This window comes from Crocodylus siamensis, chromosome 1 (genome assembly GCF_052110815.1).
Source record: "Crocodylus siamensis isolate JL-2025a chromosome 1, ASM5211081v1, whole genome shotgun sequence".
Lineage (NCBI taxonomy): Eukaryota > Metazoa > Chordata > Crocodylia > Crocodylidae > Crocodylus > Crocodylus siamensis.
The window spans coordinates 77,669,578-77,692,156 of record NC_143395.1 but is presented as its reverse complement, the minus strand read 5'-3'; the positions used below and the strand labels follow the sequence as shown (position 1 = coordinate 77,692,156).

The window sequence follows — 22,579 nt, the reverse complement described above, 5'->3', positions numbered from 1 at the left end:
CATCTACACGTGGCCTAAGTGCAATAACTTAGGACCAGGCCTTACACTTAGCAGCAACTAGTCAGAGTAACTAACTGCGATCACAAAAAAGGTACTATCCTCTCACAAAAATGTACTATCCTCCCTTCATTTGCTGGCTTTTTTTGTTTCTGCATTTAATTCCACTCCCTTGAGTTGCATGCATATGTCCATCTTTCTCACACTACCTCATTTTTGTGATAACAGTTGCTCAGTAGACAGTCTTTTAAAGATATAAGAGGATAATTCAAATATAAAAATAATGTGGTTATGGGAAGTTTGGGTAGGTGTTAGTGAAGTCAGACACATCACAGTTTCTGGTGGTGAAAAAGCTTCCTAAATATGAAAGTAGGACAGGGTAACTCATTCAGAGAGGAATGAGCTTTCATTGGCTACAGTCATTTACATAAAAAACATAGGGAAATAGAAATGGAAGGGAAGGAGGGGACACTGCTGAGAGAAGCAAAGGTAGATTGAAGAAATCAAAAAGGAATAAACAAAGTATTTAACTCAGTCATGTAGGGCTTCTAGCCTGAACACATAATTAATGACCCAACCTCTCCTGGAAAAGGGCTGACCATATCATGGCAGCCTTGGGAGGGGACAACAGAACTAAAAACCATCCACAGGCTAGATTGTTAAATGCGGTCTATTAGGGACCCTGGAATCTTACCTCCTTTACCTGGACTAGCTTTTATAGCCCCTATGTCCCCAAATGGTTTAACTGCTTTATTAATCCCTTTTGATCATGTCAACCCTTCACCTTCACCTCTTCCAGTAATGCTTCTTTCTTTTCTCATCCTTTGTACGCTTTGTGTGACTATGTGGAAGCATAAAACACAAATCTGGGAATTTACTCCTTTCCAACCCTCTCCACCCCCAGCATTTGTATCTGCGAGCAGGATAGGGAGGGGAAAGACGCTCTTCCCACTTTCAGATAGGTGTGTAGGAGAATTCCTCTGAAGGAGATTTCTGTGTCTGTGCCTGTGAGTGTAGAGGGGGGAAATCCCACCGGGGTTCCTCACCCTCTGCTTGCAGATATGTGCATAGGAGAAGCCCTGCAGAGGGATCCCCCTCTGTATGTTACTGCTAAGTGGAAAACCCTCACTTGCAGACGTGTCCTGAACCCAACTTTCTCTGTTTACCCAGGGACATGGTGGGACATATCTAGGTAAGTGAGGGAAATGAAACGAGTGCTTTCAAGACTTGAGGGACCTGATCCTGCCTGAAATTCCCAAGTTATGCAGAACTGGGCCCCGCAAGCCCACAGGATCTGTCCTGGATGGTTGGAAAGCATGGGCAGATTTGCCCTCCCCAAACACTTGTCATAAATAGACATGGGCCTCAGTAAAGTTACCCAATGTAATACTACCTTCTGTTGCAGCTGCATATTTGAGCATTTGTGGTGTGACAGAAGGTATGGACGTGTGTTTATTTCTACTTTGTGCAGCCATAAACAATTTTATGGTGGCACAAAGGTGACGTCTATTTCCATCCCTTCTTTGGACATGAGGGGGTGCTTCCAGTTGAGTGCTCATTTGTGTTTCCATTGGGATAAACAGGAGTGATACATACTAGCAGGGCCTCTGCTATTTGTGCCTGGAGAACACTTATACACACGTACTCTGATGCACGGCAAGTTGCTCCAGGTTGGGTAAGGAAGCCTGGGGCCAGTACCTGAATTGGACCCAGCAGCCTTACCTTGGGTCCTGGGGGCTTCCTGGTGCTCCAGCAGAGGTGATCTGGTGTATGGAGCCTGGCTGGCAGCTGGAGTTTGGCTGTGGCAGGCCAGGCTCCAGCTTCAGACAACGGAAGCTGCTGCCATATGTGCCGTCCTGCTTTGTTCTTGTGCGGGTTTTTTGATACTGGGATCTCCTGCATGTGTGCTGCATGCAGTACGTGAGCGCTCATCTGGATGCGCCCTGGGAGTATGTAGTAAAATCCTTTTCCAATGCCACCCTCACACACAGAAAAGTTTTGTTGTAAGCCCTCAAAGATTAGAATTGTAGACTGTACATTTCAATGTGTTCAAATAGTTTTGAAACTTAATGTTAATTTGTAATGATCCAAATCTTCCTCTGTCCCTTATATAAGGTAGAAAGAGAACGTTTGAAATCAGTGAACAAGGAGTATTCCTCTCTTGGCCGAGGAACCGGAGAGGAGTCAAAATCGTATAGCTCAGGACTCTTTTATAATTTTTTTTTTCCTGCTAGTTTCAAGCTATCTGGCATGTCTTCAGCTGTCTTCAAGAGCATCTGAATGCCATTGACAAATGTGTTGTCTTCTCAGGCAGAAGTTTCTTCTCTGGACAGTTTTCTAGAACGGCAGAAAGGGCAATTTGTCTTATTAAGACTAATGAAAATACTGCAGATTGCTGCTTTATGCCATTGGCATGGGGAAATAAATGTGTCCTTTGAGTTCCCAGGCTGCTCTGCACCAGGAATGGCCTGGCCACATGCTGTGTCAAGCCATGTTATGCATGAGTAGGTAATGAATATGCTGATGAACTGTGTTCTTGATCGCCTGTTCCTTTTAGTCCCTGCCCCATTTGCCATCCAATGAAGTTTCTGTACCATACTAAGCATATTGCACCCAAAAATTAGTTTTGTTGCGAGTTGCTGTAATCTTGGTCTGTCTAATGCTATGTGTGTGCAGTGAAGGATATGCACCATAACTTGTTATTGTAATTTTAACAGCTAACTGCTGGATTGCAAAGTATTATTGGATGACATTGCCCATATTTGTTAGATTTTATTTTCTAGCTCACTGCTCCTATTAGTAGATGCTTTTACTCAAAACTGTATACCTAGAAATAATGTTTACACAAGGAAATTATTCTCAGCAGGCTGGAAGTCTTGAAGTTATTTGTAATCCATGTGGTGCTATTTTTTTTTAAATAACTAACCTTTTCTGTTTTTTTTTTGAGGTTGGTGTGTTAGAGGAACAGTTACGAATGCATCTTCAGTGCTTCTTGAATCTGTGCAGTTTCTGGAACTTGAACTTATCTACTGTTACCATACTCTGGGAGTATTACAGCAAGAATCTGGTTAGTCGATGACTCTGAAAAAATTAAAGTTACAAGCATGCAGTCACTTATTTCAGGAAGCATGTTGTGCTTTCATCTGTCCAAAGTATTTGTGAAATTTTGCTTTATTTTTGTAAAGCAAAATGCTAATCAGTGCCAGCTCAAAAGGGAACTAGACTACTTTGTAATTGGCAACCACATACTAAAAATATTTATTATTTTTGAAAGTGTGAGTTGTATCATGTGATATCATAATGGAAGAGATGGGCAAATGTTGACTTCCACAACCATTTATGCTCAGGCCAGAGAATATAAAGAAGCCTCTTGGTGATACATTGTGGGTAGCCACAAGATGCCTTTTGTTGTTCATGTTAAAGGTGGTAGCTTAGGAATAGAGAATTCACATAGTATTTTTTCTCCCTCATTCTTTTGTGGTTTAATTTTTCTTTCAGAACAGTTCCTTCACCATTCCTTGGCTTGGTCTAAAAGGTTTAGCAAATGTTAATAAAACCCCTTTGTCAATGCTTGAGTTGGTGAAAAGTTGCTGTGGTGACCAGCAGTGCCCTGACCTATACAAGTCCAGCAACAGTTACCTCATTTTTCTCTGCATTTTGGCAAAAATATTGAAAAAAGCAATGGAGACCAGTGAAATGCACTTCTGGAAGCAAATGAAGGGAAGGTATAGTAATATATTAACTTCTCACATGTCTCATAATTCTGACTATCTCAGATTTTCCACATCTGAAGCTTAATTCTTTGTGAGGCTTTGGGCTCTTGTTTCTTCATAAATGTTAAAATATATCAAAAAGGGTAAAGCGATAATTTATTTCACAAATAAACATGAAAATAGCTATAAAACTATTTTATAGAGAAGAGCCCTAATGCTTTTTATAGTTATCTGATGTATGTATGCATTTTATAATACAATAATAAGAATACTTTTTCATACTTTCACTGAAAATTAAAAATGCTATCTTTCTAATTACTTCAATTCAGCTACAAAAATCTAACTTTTAAGAAACTGGATTTTTTCACTGGAGACTAAAATCTGCAGGTACCAAACTCTTCCAACAATTTAACTGCCTGCCCCCCCGGGTAGTATTTATCTCATTTATTAAGATTTCATTGACATGTAATATGTTTCATATCAGAGAAGAAAATTGGTTTGATGGTTGTAATCTGAGGATGCACGTATCACATTACAGTGGCCTCATACAGGCATTGTGTTTCTCCTGACAGAATCACTATTGTCCAGTGTTTCTAGTGTTTTAAGATTCAGTGAAGTTTGGATTTAAAAACTTTGGTTTATACGTTCTTACATGTTGAAGTAAGCTGATATTGGATTGCTGAATCTATGTACTATTCCATTTTAATCAGTTTGTTTTTAATGAAAACATTATACTTGCATCTTTGCCATTTTATAGTTTGCTTTATTCATTTATTATTGCTTAAATTAAGAGGGGGGGATATTAATACATAGTGTGTGGCAGTCCCCTCACCCAGAATTCATCATTTTTACCTTGAATAAATCAATTATACAAGTAACAAAATTTAACAGCCTACAGCTACAATTTTGGGATGAACTCTGTTTTCGGCAGCTTACCAAGCATTAATTGATGCATAGAAAACGTAAATGCCTGTCAGTAGTAATTTACTACTAAACAACCTTAATTGGATTTGCTATAATTTTTGGTGGCTAGCTTTGATAGCCTCAGCATTATTTCTAACTATTTTTTCCAGGTGATAGGTTAGGAAATCACTGCTTTGAGCTCTTTTAACTACTCTCTCTATATATGCAGTCTGAAATAGAAGATGAAGAGTACAGCATGCTTTTAATCGCCCCAAAACTAAAAAACTAAAAACATTATTCTCTAGCTACTTTTCCCTTGTATCTTAAGAAAAATAGTGTAAGTATTGTGAGATGCGTGTATATTTGAAGTTATAAACAAGCGCTACCCCAAAGAACACCTATGCCATAGCCTTGAGCATTCTTAACACGAGTTACAAGATGCATATATAGAGGTGATGAAAAGTAAAAATTGACCAAAGAAGTTCTCCTTTTTTGTCACTACTGCATATTACTGGAACATCAGTTACATGACTATACCCCTTAAAACTCCTATTTACACTTCTCTGTCAGACAAATGGGAGTTCTCACTGCCTTCAGGCTCTGCTGGTGCTTTCTCAGAAGGCTTTCCCAGTTTTTGTGTAGTTTGCAGATTTGGAGGTAGAGAATTTCAAAGGAAGCGGAGCCTCTGTCAAGAATATTCTGTCATCATCCTCTCTTCCCCCTTTTTTAAATCAAGGGTGACAGAACACAAGGGGCTCTGACACCAGTGGCAGTACAGCACAGTGCAGAGGTACTCTCTCAAGTGCAGAGATCCCAAACTGTTTTCTTTGTGGGGGGTCAAGCCAAATATGTTTAAGCTTCACTAGAAAACCATATGTAATACAGAACTCTAAGCACTAGTAACACATACTGCTGTTGATATGAACTGCTTATCAAGAAGGTTACTGCCTTTGCATCAGATTAAGGTTGCTAGTGCTGTGTAAAAAAAAACCTGAAGGAAATCAGCAAAGACAAAGTATGGTTTCAGTAGTGATAGCTGAAATCTCTCTCTCTCTTAGTTTTGTTTCTTTGGTTCGATTTTGTTGGAGGTTAGATGCTTGCAGAAATATAGTTAGATTTCATCTTTGGGTTGAGAATCCCTGGATTGAAAGAAAGATATGAAAGTATTGGTTTCAATAGCCAGCAAGTTTTAAAAGAAGAATGAGCAAACTTAATTTAAAAATAGAAAAGCATTGCTTATAGTAAGAGCATGGTATGAAAGCAAAGGCATAAAATATGGCTTATTGCTGCACTTCAAGGAAACAAACAGAACTGCTTTTAAGAAACCTTTCTTTGTTGTTGTTTTTTATTTCATACATATATATATATATGAACCTACATGTAGAATTTACTCCAAGTTCCATCAGAAAAGAATGCAAGAGCTGACAGAAGTGGGGCTGCAGAACTTTTTTAACCTTTCCCTTGTGCTGGCGACTATAGCAGGCACAGAAGATATTGTAGGTAGAGTGCTATCTCTCCTGAGTGTCCTTCGCCCATCCTCCATCAGCACTTCCCAGAAGGCTCTCATCTGGAGAGGCTATTTTGCCTTCCTTTTGTTATACATTGAGAAGAACTTGGATATTCATGCCCTTGCTGAGAAACTCTCAAATGCTTTCCGTGAAACAGCCAGGGAATTCTTGGTAAATAAGAATGACTATACCCAGAAACAAAATCTCTGGATACTACTTTCCACTTATATTGATGGAGTCCAGGAAGTGTTTGAGACCAGCAGCTGCATACACCTTTCCCAGGAAAAGTTGCTGAATGATGGATTTAGTATGATGCTGCCAGCCTGTCGAGGAGCTGAACTCAATACCGTCCTGAACTTCCTTCAGGTTGTTCTGGCAAGGCTTGGGTAAGTTACGAATCATGAACAGAGGCTGCCGTCAAGTTTTGTATTTGTATTTGTGTTTAAAATATTAACTTTTCACTGAAATGGGACAAAAGGAAAGTGGTATTTCTGAAAAACTGTGAATTCCAAATTAAATGCTGAATTTCAACTGCCAAACAGGCCACTGATTTTATAATATCTTTCTCTATGTAGTAGTACATGTAGTAAATAATTGAAAGTATAAGGAGCCTGTTATGAAGCTCTTTGTTATGAATTAGTAGCCAGATCATTCCTTTGCCACCATCTTTGAAAGCATTGTGAGTAAAACCCACCTCCTCTGTGTCTGGCACCCTTTTAAGATTATGATTTGAACTAAGCTACTGAGGTTGCATATATCTGCTCCAACTTTCCAATCATGTGTTTTTTCACTCTAGGCACTTGAATATAAGAATGTGGTATACCAGGAAGGTCTTATTTAAGTTAAGCACAAGACTGAAGTAGGAAGAGATGAAAATGAGGAAATCACATTTTTATCACTAATAATCAATTTACCTTGACATATTGGTGCAGTTTCCATCATTCAGACTTCCCTTCCTGCAATAAACCTCTTTCTGTCCACTAATTTACTTTGAAAGTAGTTGGCTATTTAAAGCCAAAACTACTTTTGGAGGGCTGAAAAGCATCTTCCCATGTGGGCCATCATGAGGTAGTTATTGATCTCCAGTTACTTGGAATTTGTGAGGTCTACATTTGTAAGGGAGGGCACTAAGAACTGCACAGTATGAATAGTGAGAAAAAAATGACCTGTATGGAAGACTTCTGTTTAGCTGGGTACTTTGTTATTATTTAGATAGATATTATCACTGCAGCAGTCAATAGTGTGTAAATTCAAAGTTCAGTAGTTTTCAGGCAGCTTAGAAAGTGTATGATCTATTATGTTGGAATAAATGAGATATGTCAAAGGTATTTTTCCATTTTAACTGGTAGGGAAAATGTCAACATTTTTGTGTGCTATTTTATAAGCATCATGAGGTTGGGAGAATTTTAGGTGTTGTAAAAAGTTGGCTATTGGACAACTTGATTGAGTTGGAGATTTCTAGGGATTGTGGGTTTCATACATAGTGCAGCTGTTAAAAAGGGGAGGGATTTTTTTTTTTAAATCCCATGTTGTCAGTTAGGTCCTGGGAATAAAAGCCATACCTCCTATTACCTATATTAATGATTTTTTGAACGTAAGTAAAGTAGGATAAACCTCCATCCATGTACAAGAGGACAATAACACTAAAGTATGAAAAAATGATCTACCAACATGGATTAGGAGTGTGAGTTGTGTTTACCCAACCTGATTTCCTTCTGTGACAAGGTGATGGGATCTACAGATGTGAGGAGAGCAGAGGATGTGATATACTTTGACATAACTAAGGCTTTTGACATTGTGTCCGATGACATTCTTATTAATAGGCTAAGGAAATACAGTCCAGACAGAAGTGATATAACTGATTAGATCCTCATGCTCAAAGAGTAAACATCATTAGGGAACTAGGTTTTGTTTCTCTTTGAAAAACTGCAGATTTTCCCTTTTAACCAAGAAAATTGTGGATTTTTCATTTTAAATGGAGAAACACTTAAATGGAGAATTTTCCACTTCTGCAAAGAGCTTTCTGCAGGCTGGCAGAGTTCCAGTCTGCAAGAGGCTGAGGCGAGTAGAAGGGCAGGGGGAGTTTTGCCAGTGCACTGAAGAGCTGGCAGCAGGGGCGGGATCCCTGAGTTTGCAGCAGGCAGCCCACCCCCACTACCTCCCCTCCAATAGATGTACCACCCAGGAGTGGGGGGAAGCCAGGCACCTTGCTCCACTCTGTCCCAGCAGCTGCCATGTCCCATGACTTGCAGCCAGGGCTTGGGCAGGGAGCCAGGGGGCTCTAGATCTGGCTCCCTGGCCCCATAGCCCTAGCCCTGGCAGGGCTGATGAGGCCAGGGAGCCAGATGGGGGGCTGTGGGTAGGGAGTGAGGGGCACCAGCAGGGCCCAAGGGGGCTGTTGGTAGGGAATGAGGAGTACTAGCAGGGCTGGGGGGGCTGTAGGTGGGGAGTGAGGGGCCTGGACCCTCCTGGTGAGCTAAGGGGGCAGGGGAAGCTCTGATTTTTCTAATGATAAAAACCCAAAATCAAATACCAAAATTTATAGGTACTTAGAATTTAATTTTAAATTAAATATTTGCCTTATAGTGATTGAGGCACTGGTAGGGCTTCCAAATTGCTTTAAAATTGTAAATACATCAGTAAAACATTGGGGAATGGGGGTGCTAGATAACAAAATATGCTGGTTAATTGAGAGGCCCGAACAGGTGTCTTTGCCTGTTCGGGCTTCCGCTTCTCCTGCTGTGTCCAGGGCATTGCCGACCCTCTAGCTTCATCGCCAACCCTCCCGTGGGCCCTGCACAAGCCTGCTATGCCCCGGACCATGGGGGCTTGGCAGCACAGGCTGCTTTGCCCTGGGCTGTGGGGGCTTGGAGGAACCGGAAGTGCCGTGGTGGGCATGTCCGGTTTCACTTTACCATACAAGACAGCATGCCGGTTTATAGAATATGTCGGCTTGTAAGGTGCTGACCAATGGAACTTTTACTGTATATAGATATAGATAATTGAACACAATGTTCTACTGATGTTTCACTACATATATAGTGGCGTTTCATTTTAATTGTGGATTTGGAGCTTTTTAATGAGAGAATTTGCTGCTGCTTTTTTTTTTTTTTTAATTGAAGAATTTGCCATTTTTAAACAAGGAAAACCAGGATCCCTGGACACTAGTGGCTGTTCTGAGTCTGTCCTGGGTCTGGTACTGTTCAATATCTTCATTAACAATGTGGAGGGTGGTATTGACTGCACACTTAGGAAATTTGCAAATGACACTAAAGTAGCTAGAGTTTCATATACTTTGGAATTTGTAATTAGAATTCAGAAGAACTGTTTCTGGAGAAATGTTCTGAAATTAATTGAATGAAATTCAATAAGGACAAGTGCAAAGTCTTATATTTGGGTTGAAAAAAAATTGAATGCACAAATGCAGATTGGGGATCAACTGGTTAGGCTGCAGTACTGCAAAAAAGGATTGGGGGTTATAGTAAAACATAGGCTCAGTCTGCGTCACTTGCGTGTTTGTTGTTGCAAGAAGGGTCAGTAGTTACTATATTGTATCAAGATGCATGTTGCTTTAAAGTTAGAGGAAATGACTTTAATGTATTCAGCACTGGTGAGGCCTCACTGGAATAGTGGGTCCAGTTATGGGTGCCAAATTTAAAGATGAGAACAAAGCAGAAAGAGTCCAGTGGAGAGGAACAATAATCATTTTAAGCCTAGGAAACATGACTATTACAGGACGCCATCCCCAGGGCAGTTGAGAACCCTTGAAGGCACCCCAGAGTCCCCTTTATTTCAGTTCACTTCTGGGAACAGTCTCCCCTTCATTCATCTGCCATGTCTTGATGCCCCTTTTGATTCTCAAAGGGAAGGCTGCCCCAGGGTTTCCCAGATCTGGTCTTTGCTCCAAAGAACCTCCTATGTTGGAGAGCTCCTGCCTTCAGTGCTAATTGCAGGTCTCCATACCACCCCTACACTGTGCCCCACGCCATGCAGATATTACTCTCATCACTGTTGGGGCTTCGACCTCCACAGCCTGTGCTCCTTTACTTTAGCTAAGCCATTTAGCCTAGGGCCACTGCATTGGGCCTGGTTTTGAGGCTCTAGCTCAGAGGTTCCCAACCATTGGGCCACGGCCTGGTACCAGGCCATAAAGCATTGGCTGTTGGGCTGCCAGCAGTCATGTGTGGGGTTAAAGCTGTGCAAGCTTGGGAGGGAGGCAGCTGGCTACATGCGCCCCATCCTGATCCCGCTGCCATGGCTTTGCCCAGCTGTGCCAGCACAGCAGGTACCAGGGCCCATGGTGGGCTGGGCAGGACCCTTCAGCCCCACCCATGGCTGAGAGCGGTGGAATGCACATGGGGAAATGTCAGGGGTGGAGGGCAGGGATGTGGCTCCGCTGCTTGCTCGTAAGGAAGGCAGTGGGGCCCCTTCTTCCCGGGCAGCCCCAACTGGGTCCCCTGGGCAAATGCCTGCACAGCCTGCTCCCTTGCAGGTGAGCTTTGGTGCCTGCAGCTGCGGTACCCACCCCAACCCAATCGGATTCTTACAACTGCCCTCCCCCCCACATAAAAATTAAACATAAATACATAAAATTAAATTTAAATATGCAGATTAAATATCTTTTTAAATATGTTTTCTGGTCTACAGTAAAAAGGTTGGGAACCCCTGTTCTCTAGCCCACATTTACACCAGGCCCCTGGCCTCTGTCTGCTGGACCCCAGGCCTCTTGGTGGCTGCTGCCTGCCCCTCTCTCTCACCCACCCTGGGCTTGTAACAGCCTGCCCCTGGCATGGCTCAAAGCTATCATGTGCCTCTTGGGCACTAATGGGACCTCCATAAACCTCCCCTTATAGTCCCAACCCAAACTGCTGGTTTTAAATTACAACATAAGCACTAATCCCCTGGGCTATAACAAAGAAAAACAATAGAGGCAGCATGCCTGCTTATCTCACGTGTCTTCCTCTTTGGGTCGCTGTCTTGTGTCCCGGCCTGCGGAGCTGTTTTCTAGTTTCCTGGGGCATTCAGGTGCCCCACAGTCTGCCACGGCCTGGGTTGGCTGTCCCCCAGTTAGCTCAATCCGGGCTTATATAGCTCTGGCCTGAGCTCTCTCCCAGTCTTGTGAATGCCCCCAGTCAGCTGACTGGCCTGGAGGGCTACCCTTTAACCTCTGCTCTGCTGGCAGGCTGTGCTCTGAAGACTCTAGCCTTAAAGGGGCTGCCCCACTTTTTAGTAACAGGGCTAGACTTCCCTGTTACAATGACTTACAAGGAAAGGTTGGAAGAATTGGGATCATTTGGCACAGGGAAGTGAAGGCTGAGTAGGGGTTTTGATAACATTCTTCGAATACCTGAAGTGTTGTTATAACGACGATGAAGATAGACTCTTCTCTGTTTCCTCAGGTAATAGGTCATGAAACAATGGTTTCAAATTGCAGTCAGAGAAATTTAGGTTGAATATTAGGAAAATTTCTGACTATAAGGGTGAATAAGCATTGGAACAGGTTACCTACCGAGGTTATGAAGTTTCCATCTTTGGAAGTTTATAAGAGCAGGTTGGAAAAACTATTGTCTAGAATGGTGTTTAGATAGGAATGATCCTCCCTTGAGTAGGCAGTTGGACTAGATGACCTCAAGGTCCCTTCCTGCCCTATTTTTCAAGGATTCTGTGATTCTAAAAATAGAGGTTAATTATGTAGCCCTACCCCTCCCCCCTGAAAATATGGGCCAATGTATGTATTTGAATCTTTGTGCCAAGCAAAGGTTAAGGTACCATTGGCTTAAGTAGATTGATGATACTCATTCTTGGCTGCCTCTGACTTAGAAAAGGATTAAATGACTGCAGTAACAGTCTCTCCTGTTTTAAAATCCAGGTGGGAATACAATTCCAGACCTTGCATAAATGTAATTTTTCTGTACACCATACTGTGTAATGGTTTTATAACTGTAAGACAGAGAATTTACAGGTAGTAAGGAAGTGAGATCACTGATTAAAGAGAGAAGCGGCTCCCTCTAGGCTGTTAGGAAATAATAACTTCATATGCCACTTTCTGCTAACCCAAGATGATGGCTCACAGGAGCATTCTTTATTGCTGATTAAGTAGCCTTATGAAAATACTGACTTGGTTATGTTAACTAAATGCCTCAGTATTTAAAGCTTAGAATGTCAAATAGCTTTAGAAATTCCTTTTAACACATCTCATTGCATTTCTAGAATCACATTTCTGATTTCCCACTTGTTTTTATTTGAGGTTATTGTAAAAATGGCAATCTTTCATTTCCATAGCCAAAAGCTGTTCTTTAATTATAGTTATCTATGTTGTTATGGGTAAAGGTCCATCAGCATTCCAGTTGTAAACCTTTATTTCCAAGAGTTTTTAACATAGCTATGAAAATTTGCCATGAGCTAAAATTTGGGTTAAGATCTTGTAACTGTGCTCATATTCTTTGTTTTCCCTTTTTCGTAAATGGGCATTTGAAACAGACATCCCTTTTTTATACTAGCATAACATTTTTAAATTATACCCTTGCAGGCTTTTCCAATAGTGTGTCCATTTGAAAGGTAACAGGAACCCTTGCAGATCCTGTCCGTTCTTATAGATAGTATTCAACTAGTTATTCAGCAGAATTGAATTGATTAGTTTTTGGTGTCAAAATATTTTTTAAGAGTTTTATATGTGGGGAAGAAGAATAGGTATGTTTAGTTATTTTAATCACCATAGAGCAAAAATGAATTAATGTCTTGTGTAAAATATTTGCCAGTGCATCTCTCAGCAAAGAATATGGTGTTCACTGTGGAATGGAGTATGAGCCTGTCATTTAGACAGGTTAAAAAGGTGGAGTATGTTAAAATTAAAAATGTACAGAAAATCTTCTTGCATTTATTTGGAGTACCCATTTTTATAACCCTGCAAACTGTTCAGATTCTCAAACATTCCTTTCCTGAAGACGGGTAAGTCAAATGCAATATGGATATTACTGTGTGAGCTTTTATTTGCTCAGAGGCGAGGCTGTTTTTTTTGTGACAGCTTCTCCTGGATCAGTTATGTACTTGGGGGAGCTATTGGACAAGCTTTCAGGCATGAGGTTCCCCTCATCACTTTGTTTAAACATCCAGGATGATGCACATCACTCTGGAACACCTAAGGCTGCTCACAGATGTGGAAAACCACCCAAAAAACCATCACTTTACCAGAAGAGGAAGTGTTAGTTTGACCCAGCTCCCTAGTGTCTGCATAGATCACGCGCTTCAGCAGGGCTTTTTGTGCTTTTATCTAAAGCTGATTCAATTAACTATTGGACAAAAGCACCAAAAAGCCCTGCTGAAGCACGTGATATATACAAATGCCAGGCGACCCAGGTCAAAGTAATGCAGTGCCTCTTTTGGGCATGCGCTGTGCTCGATGTGGGAATGCACTGAACTGAAAGTAAAGTGCTGTGTTAATTTTTTTTTTTTCACATCTGTAAGTAGCATAATTGCCTTGCATTTCAAACTAATCACAATAATGAAAAGAGAATCTATCAAAAAGGTTTTGACAGATCCCTACTTCCTGCTATTAAAATTAGGTATAGGGCAACAAAGGCCTGAAGCATGTCTAATGAGTTCTAGTATCGCTAAAAGGAACACATTCCAGTGGTTGAAGCTCTCCACTGAGCAGGCTCAGCCATCTCCTTTGCAGCATTTTAACTGCAGTCAGAATGGCCCAGGAGATCCTACTTCATATCAAATAGAGATGGAAGTAACCTCAAGAGGCCTTCTAAATCCATCTCCCTGCCTCAAGGGAGAAACACAAGTACTATAAAATGACATAAGGAAAAAGAATATTTCTTGGTAACTTCCATGGTATTTAGGGTTATACACAGGTAACAATTAACCATAGCTAACACACTGTGTACATATCTACGGTGGACTCCACAGATAATGAAAATCAGGGCTTGAACAAGAGTTAACATTGTCCATTTAATTGTTGATGTAACTAAAGATGGATTTGTTTTACTGTCCTCCATTCAGAGGCAATGATTTGTTATTTGTAGAGGAAGAATTTAAAAACATATTAAAATTTTTTATATGAAGAAATCCCTTTGTTGCAATCATACAGAGCCTCAGATTATGGTGAGCTTTATATTTTCATTATTTTGTTGTTTTGCTTTGTGCTTCACATTACAGCTGAGATGTGATTATGGCATATTGTAATACAACTGCTGAGCTCTGGTAATCTTTGCTTACTGAGAGATTTACTACCGATTTCCAAGCAAGGCAGGAGAGCTACCACAAACATAGTACTTAGTCAACGCAATTATTTATAAAGAATATGTGATTTAAAAGTATGTCTACTACAGCTTCTCCTGCTTGGCTAAGACCGTAGGAAATAAGAAAATTAAGTGAAAACTGTGGTTTTACATAATTATGTGAGATGCATGTGCATGTTACTGTTATTTACTGTGCATATACAGACAGTGGCCATTTAGCCACAACTTTTTGGAATCATTTCAGGATTTTCTTCTTGAAAGTAATTCGCACACCATGTAACCTGTATAAATTTCACAAGATTGTGCATGAGTTCCATCAAGATCTCATAATCGGATACATTCCAAGTTGGAATTTAGATAAAGGTATAGTTAAAGTTTTGCACTTGCATATTTTTGGACTGGCCCTCAGGCTACGTTCCCACTGGCCAGAATTCTGACAACACTAGTTTCCAAATTACTGCAATGCGCTTTTCAGGCAGCCCTAAATCCATCTCAAATGAGGGGCTTGGCCAAAAGACTTTCTGCCACTGGAACCCTGAGTCTAGTTTTGCACCCAAAGGTGATGGCATCAATTTGGGATAAATCAAGGACTTTGTGTTTGATTGGAAATAAGATAAATGAGGATTTTCATAGAAACTCAATAATGCAAGAGAAGATTAGAAAATTTGGCTTTCATTTTAACTTGCACTATTTCCTGTACTACTGTCAACATCTTCCTCTGTACTGTCCTTTCTCATTGCCCTTTTCTCCTTTCTTATTGCCTGTGTTCTCCTGTTTGACCTCATCTTCCCCCCTACCCTTTCTCCTTTGTTGTGCAGCCCTGGTAGAACTAATACTTCATAACTTGCCCAGCTTACCTAGAAAGCTGCATTGTACTGAGAATAGATGCCCATAGCTGCCTCCCAAAACAGCGCTGGGTCCCTTGCAATGAGGGAAAGTATACATGGGTTGGAAAAGCTGTTGTGTGAATCTGTAGCCCTCTACACATGTATTCCTTATACAGCTGTCTTTGTTAGGAGGAGAAGGTTTTTCAAGAAGTCTCCCTCTGCTTTCCCTGTACATGAGGGAAATTTGAGTGGAAATTTGAAGGAAATTTTTCCCCTTTTGAGTGGGATTGACTGGGATTTTGTGGCCTTCTATACCAGGGTTTCCGTACCCACGCTGAATTCCTTGTCTGGTTCCTCTGCACTGGTAAGGAAACTCTGAGCTGAAAGAGAGAGTTAGTGGAAAGGATAACAAAAAAAAGAAGTTGGGGTGGGGAAACGCTAGAAACACAAATAAAAATGATTAGCGTAAAATGCTTCATGTTATTTTGGGATCTCAGTAGCTTTTTTGGAAGTTTAAGCCAAATCTTAAGGATTAGATAAAAAAAACAAATGTAGGTGTAGAAAAAGCTGAGAATATAATAATTGTGTATATGGTTCTGCTCATGCAAAGAAAAAAACAGCTTGTGTTGGTTATTAACAGTCCCCTTTTAAAATGTGCGGTCCCTAGAACTTGCATGAGCTGTGTTTATTTTTTAGTTTAAAGAACCTTGATAATGTTGTTATGGAACAGGAGGAGGGAGACACAGCAGCAGTAGAGAATACTTTTCAATGGAGAATGAATACAAAATAAATATTTTTCTTAAACTAAATTAAACAACTGCAAGTAGCCTGTCAGCTGTATGTAGATCAGTGGTTCACAGTTCCACCCAAAACTCTTGCAGATTTAGATTACATTGACTAGTCTTTTTGCTGAAGTTACTGGTGGGTATTGTAATTCACAAGGCTGTACAGTTTTAAATGCTACTAATCAACGTAAATGGTGTATGGAATTTTTGTTTCCGTCGTATGACCATGTCACAAGGCTTCAGTTGAAGGCATGTTGGTTTTAACTTGTTTGCCTCTGTATGAGTGCCAAGCAGGTAAAAGTCTCTAATTAAAAAGCCATCTCTAATAGTTGTATCACAGGCAAAACAACATATAGTTATTCAGTTGCAGTTCATCTGGCCCTTGGGGTGAAGTGATAAATTCATGATGGGAATCCAGCATATTTTTGCTATGGAAATATACTCGTTTGTGGAGGTTTTGTGTCTGTGTATTACACTTTGCCATCAAAATGCCCTGTAGGAAGCAGTCTGAGTCCATCAGGAGCTTCTCTCTTCCCCTCCCTCTTGTCATGTAAGTCGGTAGATAAACTCATAAAGAAAATAAAAAAGTATTTTTTTTTCCTTCTCAGGGGGTTTACAATCTTAGTTTATGTAAAAAAAAAAAATATTTTTCTAATGCTGAACTTTAGAAAATTGTAGTCAGGAATAGCACTCAGCAATTTCAGAAGTATGGCTATCAACCTTTTCCCTAAATTGAATTCAGAACTTTCCCCTGTGATGCCTAATGACCAGAAAGGAAGGATCATTTTAAAATGAAGATACTGTATTAGAACTGAGGAGGCCTGTGTTCAGCTCCCAGCTCTACTGAGCATCCTGAATGACCTTGCGCAAGTTGCTTAGGCTAAGTACAGATAGTTAAAAAGCCCAAGGCTGAATCGATTCAGTCTTTTCAGGTTAGTCTAAGTGCAGAAATTAATCTGAGAAACAACTAGACACACATTTACTTTTGATCAGGAAATACAGCCACCTGCTTGCAGTGGCTCAGGCCAAAAGTTGTGGGGTGCTAGTCCACAGTTGCAGCCAGCAGTAAGTTTTACTAAGATTAGCAGCAGGGCAGCTCCGTACTTGGAGGAAGGTGGGTTTAACCCCCTCCCTGGTCCCAGACCCCAACCAGGGTTTATGTTGTGGGGAAGGAGGAACAGTTCTTTCCTCCCATCCCCCAATCCTTCTCTGCTGGAGCAGACAGCCTAGCCCAGCCCATGCAGAGCATGGTGGGATGCTGGGTGAAATGTAATTTAACTTGAACCAGGAAGGAGTCTGGGCCAGAAGTTTCATAAAGTGATGTGACCCACATCAGTTAAGTCTGGTACTACATTCAGCCAGGTTTATCTTAAACCAGTTTCAGCCATTTTGAAACTGGTTTATGTGCACTGAGCTTCTATTCTGTCACAGGTTTAAATCAGTTTCTGATCACTTAAACCAGTTTGTGTGTAACTTCTGTCCCTAGCCATCATGGAATTTTGTGACTCACCTTGTCAAAAATATAAATAAGAGTTTATAGCTCTTCAGGTCTCTGGGTCAAGGACTGGTGCTTATGATGAGTTGGTATTGTGTGCCTATTTTAATTGGGTCCCATTATTGCTTGTATTACCAAAGTACATATTAGTAATAGTATATGGACCTCAGTATATATTGTTTATGAACAAGGGCTGAAGTGTATGAAAGGAAAAATCTAACTGTGGTCTTATTCTTTTATTACATTAGCTTATGGTTAAAAAATATTCAGGGTTTCTGCAGTTAACTTATTATTTAACAAAGTTAACTGACATTTAAATGAACATAAAAAAAGAAAAAAAAAAGATCAGTAACTAAATACCTATGAGGACTGGAGTAACTAAATACCTATGAGGACTGGAACTGGACATATTGTTTTGTGTTTGTTTGTTTTAAGTACAGGTGGATGCTGGAAAGGTGTTTGTATGTAAATCCTTCTAGAAATTTGGTAGCAGTTTGCGGTGCAAACACTGATGTCAGGGATGGAAATTACAAATAAACTTTTTAAAGTGATCAGAATCTGGTTTAAACCTAGAACAGGACAGAAGTTCCGTGCACATAAACCAGTTTCAAAATGCCAAAACTAGTTTGAGCTGAACCTGGTTGAATGTAGTATCAGACTTAACTGATTGAGGTCAAACCAGTTTATGGAACTTGTGTCCCAGACCCCTTCCTGGTTTAAGTTAAATCAGAGTCAGCATGCTCTGCAGCCGAGCTGTGCTGTCTGCTCCACAGAGCAGGGCTCACCCTGGCCCACCCCTCCACACTTAAGCCAGAGCAGTGGTGAGGGCGTGGCCAGATCCCAGCTCAGCATGACCCCCTGAGGCAAAGCGGGCAGGGGCTTAATCCCTCCTCCTCCCTCCCATCTCCCACCCTGGCTGCTGCCTCCGCTGCTCACCCCCACTCAGACTAAGTGTCCCCTGACAGGGGCTTCTGCACCTTGGCCAGACAGACCCTGGCTGGGGTCCCCTGGGGGAAGATGGGAGGGAGGGGGGAATAAAATCCCTCCCTGCCCCTTTCGCCTTAAGGGGCTATGCCAAGCCAGCCTCTGGCCACACCTGACAGGGATCCTAAAAGGGACAGCAGCCCCATGGTGTCCTGTGGACCACAAACCTCCTCCCAGTGCAGGGGCTGAGAGGGGGTTGCACTGCAGGCAGGAGTGGGGTGGGCAAAGCTGCTGCAGCCTGTGTGGGGTAGGCAGCAGTGGCTGGCTTGGCAGGAGTGGCTGTGAGGGCTAAGGTGAGTTTTGGGGTGGCCACAGCCCCCAAAGCCCTCCCTAGCTTCGCTACCACTTAGCACTTCCTCCCCCTCCCCCCCATAGCTATCTCTGCTGCCACCGCCACTTGCCCCAGCTCAGGTTACAGCCCCAGGCCTAGCTCTGGGCAAGGTGGGCAGATGGCAGGGCTAGGCCCTTCCCAGCTGGTTCCTGCTCAGGCTGGTCCCTTCCAGCCCCTAGCGTCCTATAGATTCATAGATGTTATGGGCTGGAAGGGACCCTACAAGATCATTGAGTCCAGCCCCCTTGCACTTGGGCCAGAAAGACTGTTGGGATCAGATGACCCCAGCAAATTAGGTGTCAAAATATTTTTTTGAAGATTGCCAGGGTGGATGACTACCACCTCTGTGGGGAGTCTGTTCCAGACCCTCAGCACTCGATGTGTAAATAAGATTTTCCCTTATGTCCAGTCTGAAGTGATCTTCAATTAGTTTATGCCCATTGTTTCTTGTTTTCCCCTCGGGGGCCTTGGGAAACAGATGCTCCCTCAGGCCCTGATGTACACCCCTAATACAGGCTGCCACCACGTCCCCTCTGAAACTTTTCTTCTCCAGGCTAAACGGTCCCAAGTCTTTCAGCCTCTCCTCATATGATCTGCTCTTCAGACCTCTAATCATGTGCATGGCCCTGCTTTGGAATCTCTTGAGCTTCTCCACGTCCTTCCTGAAGTGCAGTGCCCAGAACTGGATGCGGTTACTCCAGCTGTGGTCTCACCAAGGCTGAGTAGAGTAGGAAGATGACATACTTAATGTTGGTTGAGATGCATTAGTAGATGCAGGCCAGTGTTGGATTCACTCTGCTAGCTACGGCATCGCATTGGTGGCTCATGTTCATTCTGTGATCTATCACAACACCCAGGTCTCTTTCAGTTGTGGTGCTGGCAAGTGTGGGACTGCTGAGCCTGTAAGTGTGTTGCAGATTATTTCTCCCCAGACAGAGCACTTTACATTTCTCCATGTCAAAAGTCATCAGGTTAAGATCCACCCACCTTGCAGGTCAGCCGGTATTGCCAGCCTGTCCTTAAGTGTGACCACACTCTCCCATAATTTGCTGTCATCCCCAAACTTTGCCAGTTCACTTTTAATACTTGAATCCAAATCATCGATGAACATGTTGAAAATCACTGAACCCTGAGGGATGCCACTGGTCACCTTCCACCATGTTGACTCATTTCCATCTATTAATACTCTCTGGGTCCTATTTTGGAGCCAGTTACCTAGCCACTGGACCGTAAAGTAGTCAAGGCTGCATTTTCCTAATTTTACCATGAGGAAATCATGGGAGACTAGGTCAAAGGCCTTTTTGAAGTCCAAGTATATGACATCAACCTCATTTCCCTTTCCCCTATCCAGCTGGCAAGTTACTTGATTGTAGAAGGAAATGAGGTTGGTCAGGCATGACCTGCCCGCAACGGGGCCTGCTGGGGCATGACCATGCCCATCCCTTCTTCTCTCCTCAGCTCAGCTTCCCTCGGCCACTGCAGAAGGGAAGGGAGGCCTTGCTGTAGCACCTCCCTCCCACCCCCCAGCTTCTGGCCTGGGCCAGTGTAGGCATGTGGCTGTATTTCTGGAATCAAAACTATTCACTTGCAAATCAGTTCAATTTATGCATGTTAAACTAACCTGCAAAAATTGAATCAATTCAGGCTTAGGCTTTTTGAATGTCTGTACTTAGCCCAGGTATTTGCATGACATTCCTAGTTGATTTCAGTGCTAGATATATTTATTTCAAGGTGTGCCTGACTATTAAGCCTATATATCAGTCCTCATTTCTTTCCTTTGCCTAAGATTTGCATTTTTCAGGTGTTTTCTTGGTGAATTAGTTGCATGCAACAATTTGACTCAAATGATCTGGTCTACCTTTGTCTGCCCTCTTGTGTTCTGTGTATCACGCAGAAGCTGCAATTTTGTTTTGCTTGTGTGTCTTCAGCCTTGGAGAGTAACTGCAAATAAATGAAACGGTATAGTACATTGCAGCTGTGTACCCTCCTATTGGAAACACTTTGTTTTTATTAATTGTTTTGTTTCTAGCTGTGCTTCTGGTTCACAGAAGTACCATGAGTATTTATTTCCATCTTTTTAATATCAATCTCCTTGAACGAGTAGATGGAAACCAGAAAAGAGCCGAGTAACTGATTAAACTCAAGTTCATGTTAGCTTGCATTGTAATAATGTAAGTGCATTTTACTTGGAATTATTTTAATTCAAACTAATATAACTTCTGAAATTAAGGAATCCACTAATGTTGTTTTAACCAACATTTACTAGCTGATGCCCATATGGTGTTAATTATGGCAAATATTTGACGCTAAAGAAATGTGTATATTCTGTTCAACATGCATTATGAAAATATGGAGTTCTTTCCTGCTTCTACAGATTCAAAAATTTTTCCATTTTTCACTCACTATATTAACTTTATCAAGTAAAAGCTAATTCACAGGAGCTTGTTTGTGGCCTACCTCTCAGCAGTACGAGACTTACTGTTGTGAAAGAGTAAATCCACCAAACTCATTTTCTTAGAGAAAAAAAGAAGAAAAATAATTTCTAGGTATACTGAGTACCTGCTGGTTAGGACCCTGTAGTTGTTTAGAAAAATATATGCTCCCTGAAGAACATAAATGCAGATTTATTTTCTGGTTTAAGCATTTCACTTCTGAAACTATTTTCCCCAATTTAACTTCTCTCCCTTATGCCTCTCTCATTCTTTGCAGGAGGTGTAAAAAAAAAAAGTCTTTTTATTCAGTGTCGTCTTTTGCTGTGGCTATTAAACAAAGACATATTTTTGCTAATAAAAATATTAAATGCAAATAGCATTCAGGTCTTTTAATTTTGATTGTTTCTTCATTACCTTACAAGATATATATTTCTTCTCTCTTTAGGATATCTCTTGTCAGATTTAAGGCTTATTTAAAATGAAAAGAAAGCTGAAGCAATTTTCTTTATTCCGTTTCAGTCTCCTAAGGCCTATTTCCCCCTGGTGAGCTCATAGCAACAGGGGGGTTTAAGGGAATTCAGCTTTCTGCAAATTAATGTCTCACATCATGAAAATTCAGGACTTTTTTTATATCTTGAAAAAGTAATACAGTGAGTGCGAGTATTATTTCTTGCCAGCGGGTGGAAGATGAATGATTTTGTCACAGTTTTACTGCTTGATGAGCAGTGTCCTGAGGGTCAGGCTTAAGTCTGTGTCACTATGCTGCTCATTACTCTTGAGCTAAATAAGGGCTGATTGGATCTAAATTGCCTAGCACATGGGCCACAGATGAGCTCAGTGAGTAGGGGATGACCTGCTATTCAGGCTGGGAGTAACCCCGGTGTGCAAATGCTGCATTAGAACACCGTGGGAGAATGAGAGGCTACCGACTGCTGCCAGCAAAAGAAATCGAAATGTAAAAACTCTTTGATGCTGCTATGTTAGAATTTGAAATGTAGGAAGTGACAGGTTGATGGTACTTATCAGCTTTGGCTGGATTAGAGAACAGTGTCATCTTGCTTATATAATGACAGAAGAATGAAGCTAGTTCCTAACTATGCAGTGCAGAGCTGCTGCTGTCAGAGTCAATGCTGCCTCCTACTGGTAGTTTTGTTGGAGGTATGAAAAGAAGTTGAACAAGGTGTGAAGATGGTGCTAGACCTCATAGCATCCCAAAATGGAAAAAGGGTTGTGTGTTTGTGTGTTCACACACAAGTATCTATACTTCTGTGTGTTCTCCCTTCACTAGCAGAAGACAGGGAAAGCAATAACATCCTGATAAACAGAATAGTGAATTTTAGGACAATAGCAAAATGCTA

General features: G+C 41.5%; 1 protein-coding gene across 1 annotated transcript in view; it reads left to right on the top strand.

The window, feature by feature from the left end:
- The window catches only part of MMS22L (MMS22 like, DNA repair protein), a 156,648-nt gene that overhangs the window by 61,275 nt on the left and 72,794 nt on the right, over positions 1-22,579 (top strand). Inside the window, exons 12-14 of the mRNA XM_090037124.1 lie at positions 2,945-3,064; positions 3,496-3,722; positions 5,998-6,507. Of these exons, the coding sequence (XP_089893250.1) occupies positions 2,945-3,064; positions 3,496-3,722; positions 5,998-6,507 (857 nt within the window). The remainder of the gene's footprint in view (positions 1-2,944; positions 3,065-3,495; positions 3,723-5,997; positions 6,508-22,579) is intronic.